At 51.6% G+C, this 12089-nt stretch overlaps 1 protein-coding gene across 4 annotated transcripts in view; it reads right to left on the reverse strand.

Moving 5' to 3' along the window:
- exoc6b (exocyst complex component 6B) overlaps positions 1–12089 on the reverse strand; it is a 102379-nt gene that overhangs the window by 34074 nt on the left and 56216 nt on the right. For 2 of the 4 annotated variants that reach the window (XM_035426633.1, XM_035426634.1), the window contains exons 16-19: positions 10008–10119; positions 8222–8356; positions 7753–7932; positions 5515–5544 (exon numbers count right to left, since the gene is read on the reverse strand). In XM_035426633.1, coding sequence (XP_035282524.1) covers positions 5515–5544; positions 7753–7932; positions 8222–8356; positions 10008–10119 — 457 coding nt within the window. The remainder of the gene's footprint in view (positions 1–5514; positions 5545–7752; positions 7933–8221; positions 8357–10007; positions 10120–12089) is intronic. The other 2 variants (XM_035426635.1, XM_035426636.1) reach the window with 1 other exon arrangement.

Here is a 12089-nt window from a genome sequence, read left to right on the forward strand (position 1 = left end):
ACCAGACAGCCCCGCAGCTCGTTTGTCTTTCGTAAGGCGATACGGGTCTTTTCAGAGAAAGCGAAACTGTATAATCAGCTAAAAATAAGACGGCTGCATAAAACCAACACGCACTTACCTTAAAAAAAACTGTCTCAAAGAACAGCTGCAGTTCCTTGGTTTGGTTGCATCTTATTACAACGCGGCTAAAATCGACTGACAGCTTCAGCACCTTAAAGGTCACTTTTACGTATAAGCACGGACTGAGCATCTGAGCACAGACATTTCTACTTGCAACAGACTGTTCTACAAGGCCTGCAGCTTGAGGAAACTGTTTCATGGTGCACAGGTTTACTGAACACGCGTTCGGTGCAACCCGACTTCACATCAGCGTGATTGGAAGCCTTCCGTTCTGACCTGACCGCTGACCTCACACTTTCATCACATACAGCTACGTCTTCCCCACCCCCACCCCAGCCCCGTTCAACCAAGCCGCCAAGACCTTCCTCCACCCGAGCCTTACCCTAAAACCCGACCAGCCTGTACCTCAAACAGCACAGGTTTCAATCGAAATGGATGCAGATTGAGCGTGAAATCGTCACATCCTGGACCTGACACACATGAGGAACTTCTAGTTTCTATGTTCTTAAAAAAAAACTAGCGAAAGGAGGACACGACTGGGCTTGGTGGGGGCTTACAGGAGAGGAGTGGACACTACAAGGGAGAGTGAGAGTGATGCATGGATGCAGGGGACTAAAACGGCCAATGGGACTGTGATAGGGGACTAACAAGTCGACTGGGAGAGCAAGGGAGTGTTAGGGCCCTATGCTTTTTTGTGTTGAGAAGCATCACAACTGGGGACAACATTGGGGACTAATTTTGCACTGATTAGCATTAAAGGGAAATTTAATTTTAATTTTAAAGGGGACTAACAGTGTTGGTTGGTATTAGAGAAACTATTACTGTAGACTAATAGGGCATGGGTTAGTATTAGAGAAACTATAACTGGAAACGAATTGGGCATTTCTTAGTATTAGTATTGTTAAAGACAACATTATTGGGGACTAACAGAGTTTTGCTTGGTATTACAGAAACTATTACTGGAGACTAAAAGGTTGATGGTTTGGATCAGAGACCCTGACCAGGTAACAGACAAGAAGTAAGGGATGGTAACAGAAGCAGGAGGAGGAGCAGGAGGAGAGGGGTACAGGTTTTGAGTGAAGCAGGGCGAGGGGCGACCTGGTTTAGAGGGAGCCCGGGCATCGCTCGGGGCTCACAGTAGCGCGTTTGTTTTAACAGTTCAGGGAAGAGGCCTGTTAGCAATTAGCCCGAGGGCAGCGGAGGAGGGCTCCGGTGCGTGGGGGACGGGCGCGCGGCCTCCAGCCCCTTAATTAGAGAGACTCTCATCAAAGCGCTCGTTAAAAAGCGCTCGGCTCCCAGCGGCTGCGAAAATAAACAGCCATTAGCCCGGGGGAGCCTGGAAGCCAAGGCTGCAGTACAGTACCATCTCAACACGCCGAGGAGAGTGCCACTACAGTGTGTGTGTGTGCGTGTGTGTGTGTGTGTGTGTGTGTGTGTGTGTGTGTGTGTGTGTGCGTGTGCGTGTGCGTGTGTGTGTGCGTGTGTGTGTGTGAGTGTACATGTCTACGTGGCTGTATGGGTCAGTATGTGTGACTTTACAGGAATTTACAGGAATACACATTCTGGGGTATTTGATATTTCAGTTTTATTATATGCTTTTGACTGGCCTAGAGGGTTTTGTGTGCAATGAAGGATATTTGAGATATTTTGCATATTCAGAGAAGGCTTTACAATGGCAGATATAGGACGTTTGGGGCTTTGTGGTCTAAAGTACGAAAATACACTTCCAGTAACTGAAAAGCAGCCTGTACATGCTCTATAGGAAAATAGTATTAAATGTCTTTTTTTAAGAATAATTTGATAACAAGAATACTTTCAACATCAATGTGCCTTTGCAGTTGCCAGATACTTCTGCTTTAGACCACAAACCCCCAAATGGCTCATACCTGTCCTTGTAAAGCTCCAGGTCTTCAGAAGCTTTGAATAATTAAAATATCCCATACGGCACACAAAAAAACTGTCTGAGCCAATGGAAAACATACACAACAAGTGAAATAATATTGTAAAAAAGACTGAAAGGCTGGACTGCACAGTTTCCAGAAGCAGAACTGAGGTCCCAACAGCCGTATTCAGTGCAACGGACCACCCACAGCCCAGAACAGGGGGGCCAACCCAGGGCTCTGAGAGCCTAACGATTTGCTGGCTCTCCAGTACTGGCCAACCCCGGTCCCCAAGACCCAAATGATCCACAGGCTCTCCACAGTTGGCTAACCCTGGCCCCCAAGAGCCAAAGGACCCACTGGCTCTCCATTGTTGGCTAACTCTGGCCCCCAAGAGCCAAAGGACCCACTGGCCCTCCAGTTGGCCAACCCTGGCCCCCAAGAGCCAAAGGATCCACAGACTCTCCAGAGTTGGCCAAGCCTTGTCTACAGAGAGGAGCTCAAAAAAGCCTTACAGCCCAACCTCCATATCGCTCCTCATACAGAATCCCAAGCCTTTGAGAAGGTCAGCAACCTGTATTAGGTGAAACATGTGTACCATGTCTATTATCAAATGTCACCAGGAAAGACAATCAATCAGTGCAATTTGTATTTATACAGACAAGACAATGAACAAAGTCAATGAGCTTCAGATCAGAACAAGCTAGGCACCAACCCTGTCTTCAAAGGCAGTGATGAAGATGGACTAATATTTATTTTGCTTCAATTTCCATCCTTCCACTTTATTTCAAGGGCAGAATTTGAAACTAACAGTGTCACTTCACTCTAAACTTAAAAAAACCAAGGGCTGAACGCACTGGTTCTTTGCTGGGCACCATGCAGAGATGGCCCCATGCTCAGACCACATTGAGTGTTGTTTGGGTGAGCTTGCCTGGTGTCCATCTCCGGTATGTAACAGGGCTCCCCACACAGCACGCACCAGTGCAGTCTAATAAACACCGAGCCGTGTTTAAGACGCAGGCCCCTGGTGCCAGGAACATTTACCTCGCGCAAGACGCGCAACAATTAATGCTAGTAATAAGACAGAATGCAAACACCGGCGCAGCGCTAACCAGAAACAGAACGCCGGCGCTTTGGAGAAGCGGCTTCCTGTCGGTGTCGATTAGCCTTCGAGCGCCTGAGCGCGGGGAGAGAAGCGCCCGGGGTTTCCCCCGTGAACTCTCGAACCGCGCGCGTCCCGCTTCCAGAGACGGCAGCTACCCCCTTTAGCGGCGGGACATGAAAGGGAGCGTTAGCAAAACCGTTCTCGTCTTTTCGTCGTTGTCCAATCAGAGGGGCTTCTGTAAACAACGCAAACGTGGCGCCTCTCCCGCGGCTACCCCCGCGCCCCCAAAACGCACAGAGGGTCCTCTCGTCTTTCACTGCACCCATCTTCTACCTTCCTTTTCTCTTTCGCCCTCTCCCTCTTCCATCGTTCCAAGCACTTCCACTTCGTACCTCGCTGCACTCTCCCGACTCTCCCCCAGATGCCCCGGAGGGCAGCTGACTCTCCAGGCGCGTGTGTGCCCGGGTTCGAACCCCCACCACACCAACCTCCCTAGTGGTTACCCTCTCTACTTTCTAGCTGAATAAAGCAAAAATAAAAAAAATAAAAAAACCAAACAAAAGGCAAAACGAAACAAACAAAAGACCAAATCTAAGCTTTCAGTAACCGCAATAGGTTAGGCGTATGAGGATCCTATTATCTTCATGTGAATTAATTACTAAAGGAATGGATGAGTAAAACACAGACGACTGTAGCAATGTGATTAAACAGACACGACGCAGTACACACACTGTTTGGAGTGAGCACACTGGAGCGCATACAGGCCAGCCTGCAGGCCACGACCTGAAGAATATGCAGCACAGTAGTTTCTAATGACATACACACACTCACAGGCACGCACAAACACACACACACACAGGCACACACACGCACACCATGCCGCTGCGCTCACACCCTGAGCAGGCTCTGGTTTCCTCTGCAGGCTGGGCCGATCGCTTGCATGCCAGACGCGGGTGACTGCAAACAGGCCGAAAACCAACCTCCGAGCCGCGCCTCCCCACCGGCAGTCTCCTCGTCACCCCCGGCACCCGACCGCATTACGGTCACAGTAACCCACGGCAACCCCTGAGCTCCTCCGGTTGGTTTAGGGTGGGCGCGTGTGTGTGGGGTGTGGGGTGGGGGGGGGTTGCCGTCCGTCCTGACACAAAGACTCATGACACAGCCAAAACTTCTGAGCTCTGGCCTCCACCCCCCCTCAGAACACCGTGGGCAACTCCACCATGCAAACAGGGACACACCCCACCCCCCCAACCCCGATGCACACGAAATATGGTCATGACCACAATAACGATGATAGCCATTACAATAATCACCATCATCATCATCCTCTTCACCACAACCACAACAGCGACACCATTAACACAGCTGCAGGCTACAAGCAGAAATCCAGAGGACCAAGCGTAATATGGCAAAAGATGGCTGCCAAGCGACCATTACGGCTCCTGTACCGTAAGTACAATGGGTAAAACGTAAAGCGCCATGACCTAAACATACACACTGCACTTAATGAGAACTTTACAAGCACATTAGTAAAAATGATGCTTCATGGGAGGCGTGGTTTCCTTGCCCCATGTGACCAATAACCACGAGACGTGGCACGAAGTCACATGCCATCGGTCGGTGTGAGCGTGTCAAGATTCGTTCAATTACAAAACTTTTGATTCCACAATTCGATCAAGACTTTTTCACAAATGAGCTGGGTGTCAATATGTCATTATGCTTCCAGTTTTTACAGTATCATTCCCCCATATTAAAAAAACAACAGAAAAATTGCATGTATTCAATTGGTTGTGCCGGCATTGTCTCATCCGTTTTTGTTAGAACTTAGCGCATCGTTCCTGTATGGCCTGGTACTTTGTTCCATTTAATTTAATTTATTGCCTTTTTTGTGACCTTTTCTCAAAGCGGGTCTCGCTTGGCTCACAGGAACAGCAGGTGTGTAAATGCTGCACTTGTAATGGGTGTTCCAGTCACGCCCAAACGCAGGGCGATGAGTCATTTTAGCACCTAGAACGCTCAAAACTGCAAATCACCTTCATAAAAACTGCAATGTCAGCATGACATCCCAACCCCTCCCCCGCTTATGCCTTCCCGCCTTCCGCTAGAATGGCGAAAGGGCGCAGGGCCGCGCTAACCGTGTCAAACGCGCGAGGTCGCCGCTAATTCGCGGTGCTAACGACGCTCGTTTCTTCAGCTGCACGTGCGTATTAGAAGTTCTCGTTAGGGTCGGGGGGGGATTAAAAAAAAGCTCACTTCAAACTCGCTTAATTCCATTTCCAGGAAAAAAGCTGGACGAGAATCTGTTTTGTAACCGATCGCTCAGATGCGCGCTCCTGTGCTGAGGGTGCGCCCGCATGCTGGAGGATTATGGGTAAGTGATCACAGCACACAGGTGGAGCCCGTACTCACCGGCATGGTGGCGTGCTCTATGGCCTCGCCCTAAAGGAGAGACTGGGGTTCAGACAGCAGCACTCAGGGGACAGCAAGGGGACCTACCTCCCTCTCCCTATCCCTTCATCTCTTTCTCTCCTTTTGTTTCTCTTTCTCCAGCAGCAGTGTAGTATAGTATAGTACAACATAGTGCAGTATAATATATTACAGTACAGTATAGTATAGAATATCATAGTAGAGTATAGCATAGTATAGTATAATATAGCACAGCAGAGTATAGTACAGTAGAGTATAGCATAGTAGAGTATAGTACAGTAGAGTATAGCATAGTAGAGTATAGCATAGAATAATAGAGTATAGTATAGTACAGTAGAGTATAGCATAGTACAGTAGTATAGCATAGTAGAGCATAGTATAGAATAGTAGAGTACCGTATAGTATAGCACAGTAGAGTATAGCATAGTATAGTATAGTGTAGCATAGTAGAGTACAGTATAGAATAGTAGAGTACCGTATAATACAGCACAGGAGAGTATAGCATGGTAAAGTATAGTACAATTGTATAGCATAGTATAGTATAGAATAGTATAGTATAGTGTAGTATAGAAAAATAGAGTACAGTATAGTATAGTATAGTATAATACAGCAGTGCAGGGGTCACAGGTGGGGAGAGAGTTTACAGGCCTCTGGCTGGGACAAGGCAGCTGGCTGCCGACCCCACAGTCACCCAAACGAGGAGCTGGGAGCCCGTCCCACACGCTCGAGAGCACTGAGGGCACGGACTAAGGGCACCCCGTCCCACAACCTGTGGCGCACTTCTCCGGGACATGGGCCCATAGAGGCGGGGCAAATCTGGCCACTGTATGGGGGACCCCTGTGCCAGTGGCCAGGGAATAGACCTGTACAGCCAGAATGACCCCACGCCCCTGAGACCAGCGCCACGTACGCCAACAATGGCAGCTTCCTGCTCAGGGGCCGCGCTCTCCGCCCACTTCCTGCGAGAGAGCGGGGCCCTTTCTCCCGGCACGCTGCGCCCCAGGGTCACGCGCAGATTCGGCGGATTAGGCGGGAGGGCCGGGACCCTGAAAGCGGCTTTCAGCACCTCTGACGGGGGACCGGGGGACCGGGGGCCTTCCAGCGGCTACGGGGTACGCAGCGGGCCGGGCGGCCTGGCTCAGGGGGGCTTTTGTTTCGGGGAAGAAATGCCTCCGGAGCGGGTCAGGGACTGGGCACGTCCGGCTCCATCAGCGGGACCTTTGTGACCTGCGCTTCACCTCTGGGCAAGGCCCCCTGATCTCTCTCTCTCTCTCTCTCTCTCACTATCTCTCACCCTTTCTCTCCAGCTCTCTCCCTCTCTCTTATTGCTCTTGCTCTCCCTTCTCCCTCCCTCTCTTTATTGCTCTGTCACTCTCTCTATCGCTCTCATTCTCTATCTCTATGTTGCTCCCTCCATCTCAAATTTCAAATTCTAATTCAAATGGCTTTATTGGCATGACATATTGTAACACTGTACATATTGCCAAAGCAAGCGTTTAAACATTGAAAAGCTAAACATTAATTAGAAAACATACTACAGTAAATAGTAGAAAATACAGTGGATGGAAGCAGCAAATAGATATAGCCATAAAAAAGGCTGATTGTTAATACATCTCTCTCTCTCTCTCACTCTCTATTGCTCTCTCTCTTTCTCTTTCTCTCTCTCTCTCTTGTCCTCCCTCAGGGTTCCCTGGGCCCAGAGCTCCGTGCTCCTCTGCCTTTCCACTGTGAATCCCATTAGCCTCCCGCTTCCCGCTCAGGTTTCCACCGCGGCTCAGAGAGCACGCCACACACAGGTGCCAGGAGTGAAGCGCACGGGCTGGGTATGGAATCCCTGAATCAGTGTCCACGCTTTACCGCAGTGTGTGTGTGTGTGTGTGTGTGTGTGTGTGTGTGTGTGTGTGTGTGTGTGCGTGCGTGCTGGCGGTGTAATAAACTTCCACTCTCACGGACAATTAAGCGCGTGTATGTCTATGTACGTACGCGTGAGTGTGTGAGTATGAGTGTGCGTGTGTGTGTGTGTGTCTGACTATGCCTGTGCGTGTGCGCGCTTGCGTGTGCCTGTGTGAGTGTGTGTCTGCGTGCAAGCGTGGGCGTGTGCACTGGCAGTGAAACGAGCCTCCACGCTCACAGACAGGTAAGCATGTGTATGTCTATGTACATACGCACAAGCGTGTTTGTATGTGTGAGTGTGTGTGTAGCGTAACGCTCCGCACTCACGGGCAGGTGTGTGAACACGGCGAAGGTGCTGCAGAGGAAAGCGATGAGGTCGCTGAGGTAGTCGCTGGCCTCCCCGCCCCCCTGCGCCGCCATCCAATCGTAATCGGCCAGCTGCAGGAACTGATCGATCTTCTGGTTCAGGTTGGTGTAGATCTCTTCCTCGGCAGCATGGCGTGCATCCTGGGGGGGGGAAAGAGAGAGAAAAGAAGGAGGAGAGAGAAAGAGGGAGGAGGGAGAGAGAAGAGAGAGGGGGAGGGAGGGAGGGGAGGGGGAAAGAGGGAGAGAGAGGGAGGGAGCAGAAGAGACAGAGAGAGAGAACAGGTTTGTCTAATTAATGATGGCCTGAGGTCTGAGACAGAGCTGAGAACAGAGAGCTGTGATCGCTATGCAGTGTGGAGTGAATGAGACAATGTTAAATGTGGAGAGAGGGAAAGTGATGGAGTGAATGCAGTGTGAACGCTGACCCCACCTTAAAGGTGGAGGTGCCGTAGAGCTTGGTGGCGTTGGCGGTGTCGGGGGGCACGTTGGTGATGTTGGAGATGAACCCCTCTAGGAACTGACAGGACTGCTCCAGGTGAGTGGTGTTAATGATGATCTGCACCAGCTGGAGACACACACACACACACACACACACACACGCATTACAGCACATTTTATTTGGCAGACGCTTTTATCCAAAGTGACGCACAATAAGCACATACCCCGAAGGTCGTTGGAACAGCTACAACACAAGTCACATAAAGTACAATTCTCCTAAAGTATCAGGTATCCATGGCCACGGACATCAAGCCTGCTTCACACATTAAAGCATTGGCTAAGTCAGTAAAGTTATGGCTAAGTCATAAGCTAGAAGTGAGGCAAGACTACAAGAGATACGATACACACACAGAATATTAGATTAGCCATCCCTAATGACACACAAACAGAAACATGCACACACACACACACACAAGTACACAAAGTCCTGTTACAAATCTCCCGCAACCCAGCCCGAATCCCAGCCAGGCTCCCGCCATCTCAACACCGCTCCTGCCAGAGCACAACAGCTCCCTGTTAGGAGTGCTGGCCTGCAGAATAACCCGTGTATTACTGCGGGGGTACGGTAGGGCGTGGGGTTAGGGTTATGCACCGTGTGGGGTTGCATGGTAAGGTGTGGAGTTGGGTTATGCATGGTAAGTTGTGGCGTTGGGTTATGCATTGTAAGGTGAGGGGATGGGGTTATACATGGTAAGGTGAGGGGATGGGGTTATACATGGTAAGGTGAGGGGATGGGGTTACGCATGGTAAGGTGTGGGATTGGTTTATGCATGGTAAGTTGTGGGGTTGGGTTATGCATTGTAAGGTGTGGGATTGGGTTATGCATGGTAAGTTGTGGTGTTGGGTTATGCATTGTAAGATGTGGGGTTGGGTTACACATGGTAAGGTGTGGGATTGGGTTATGCATGGTAAGTTGTGGTGTTGGGTTATGCATTGTAAGATGTGGGGTTGGGTTACGCATTGTAAGATGTGGGGTTGGGTTACGCATGGTAAGTTGTGGTGTTGGGTTATGCATGGTAAGATGTGGGGTTGGGTTAGAGAGGGAGGCGAAGGGCCCCAGCGATCAGTTCTTCAGCCGTGGGGATAATTCAGAACAGGCCTGCTTTTGGGTCAGCTCTCCACAGGGGGGCTACGTGAGCAGGGGCAGGGTACACTCAGCCCCGCTTTCCGAATCCCAAACCCCTGCCTCTACGGGGACCGGGAACCTGTGATATCCGATCCGACAGCTTCACCGTTCCCCGACCCCTAAACCCAAATCCGCACCCAACAGCCAGCCCCCTGACCTGCTCCAACGCTCAACCCCGCTCCCTCTGCGACGCCCAGCCGAGCGCCATATCTACAGTGTAACATTATAAACACGCCTAAAAATAAATGAGTAACACACATCTCCTGCACGCTCAGACAGACTAAACACACTTCAAAAGACGTGTGACCTGGTTTGCATTGGAAGGAGGTTTCGTTATCCTTGTATTGGCAGAACCCAGGGAGCAAGACTGGATCAGGCCAAAAAGGAGTACATGCACATGCACGCACACGCGCACGTACACACACACACACACACACACACTTAACGGAACCAGAGCGACACGAGACTGAGAGAAGACACCAACACGCGTCTAACAGAACCGTGGAGTCAGAGCGGAAACGGACACAGAACGCACGACCCCCCCTCCAGCGCCAAAGAAACTTTTTAAAAAGGCGGCCATTTTCCTCCTCACCTCCGCCAGGCCCACGTTCTTCTTCTTGATGGCGTACTGGAGGCAGTGGCTCAGGGTTCGGGTCAACAGCAGGTTGGTGGACTTGCGGATCATGTCGTCGATCTCCGTGGAGCTGGGGACGGAAAAGGAAACGTTCTTTACTACGTCGCCCCCCCCCCCCATGCCCTTTCAGGGGAAGGCGCATTTCAAAAAGAAGGAAAAGGACATTTACAAATGACAGTGGCGTAATTCAAAACCGCAAGCCGCTCGCTGGCTGGGTGCTGACTGCAATCTGTCATCAAACTCATTCATAATCGTGCTGCGCAACACAGGGATCTTTGCAAAGTTTAGATAGTTAAGAATTTTCCCACCCCCCCCCTCTTCCATGTTTCTATTGTTGATCCGTTTATGCAAAAAATCCTTTTGGCGGGGGCGGGGATAGAGAAGAAAAACCTGCAACCTCCCAATCATAAGCCCAATCCTTTATTTAGTGTCCCAGAATTCCTGGCTAACAGTGAGAGGTCATAGGTCACATCTCAGCCAGGCCAGGGCACAGCGATGGCACTTCCTGTTCTCGTGCGCACACAAATGCAGGGCTCAGAAAGGCGAATGAAAATGGGGACGGGTTCAGGGAAGAACGAGCGCGAACAGGAAGTGCGAAAGAGGGGCTAATCTGCAGCGCAGCGGTCTCAGCTCCCGGTCGTTTAAATGAGCGGAGGATACTTCTCGTCTGATGTGTTTTTTTTTCTTGCCTTTTTTTTTTTGTTTTTGCCGCAGAGGTTAACGAGGGGAACGTTCGCCATGTAAGTCGAGGTCTGACTGTTCTTCGGGAAACAAACACATTCCTCCAAGATTGCTAAATTGTCTTTATTTGCGTCGGGAGGCCGTGAAAGAATTCGAAAACTTCGCATTCAGGGAGGAAAGGGAGATCTTCAAGCGCTGGTCCGGTGACTTGGCACCGGCTCCGGGACGGGGGGAGAGGGAAGGGGGCGGCGGGGAGATATTTTGGACGGCGCGCTGGAAGTCAACGCACTGCAGTAGCCCCAGCATACCGCCGGCCACCGGAGCAGAGGGGTGAGAAGCGGACCGGAGGGGGGGGCGAGCGGCGGTCGAGACGATCCGCGGGACGCGCGAGGGACGCTATATTTGGGCAGGCGCGCAAAGGCCAGCCGGAGTTTGGACGGGAAAGGTCCGCTTCCTTTCCGGAAAAAAACTAAAACGCTTCCATCTCCCGCGTGCCTTCCAATGCTGCTCCCAGAAATCACGCGTGCGAGAGGGAGGGGGTGTGTGTGGAGGCCGTGTGTCTGTGCGTGCGCGTGCGTGTGTGTGTGGGTGCATGCTGTGTAATGTGTGTGTGGTGTGTGTGTGCAGCATGCGTGCATGGCGTTTATGTGAGTGTGCGTGTGTGTGTGCATTTGTGCATGTGTGGTATGTGTGCGGGTGGCACTTGTGTAGGTGCTGTGTGTGCGTGTGTGTGCGTGTGTGTGTGTGTGTGTGTGTGTGTGAGCATGTGTGTGTGGTGTGTATGTGCATACCTGTGAGCATGCGTACCTGCACACGTGACGCGCGTGTGTTTGAGTGTACACCTGCTATTCAACGCACAACATTTAAAGCGGCCACAGAGGTCACATGACGCTGTGACCGGTACCCTGGTTACAGTCTAAACAGCGCTGGAGTTGCTCTCTGCTGGGTCTGGCCCGCGAGCGGGAACGCTACCACCAGCTGCAGAAAGATCGGCGCGTTCCCCAAACGCCGGAGACGCCGCGCTTCGGACGGGGCCTCGGAGCGCGCGCGGACAGCCAGCCGCAGGGCGAGGGGACACATACGCCGCTCGTTAGCACCGCGCGAGTGCGTAGTATCGGCTGGCACGCGCGCCCGATGAGTAAACAAAGGCGCCTTCGCGGAGAACGCCAGCCGAGGTCGCCGCGCAAGCCCGCGCCGCGCCTCGTTGTTCCTCCGCGGCGTTGGCGCGGGAACCGGCACTTCTGCAGCAAAGCTGTCGACAAGCCGGGGAGAGAAGGGGTGGGGGGAGGAGGGGGGGGGGGGAGGGGGGCTGTCCCAAACGTGCTGGGAGCTGAGGAACACAGAAATAAGACACCCCAG

Source organism: Anguilla anguilla, chromosome 7, assembly GCF_013347855.1.
Source record: "Anguilla anguilla isolate fAngAng1 chromosome 7, fAngAng1.pri, whole genome shotgun sequence".
NCBI classification, from domain to species: domain Eukaryota; kingdom Metazoa; phylum Chordata; class Actinopteri; order Anguilliformes; family Anguillidae; genus Anguilla; species Anguilla anguilla.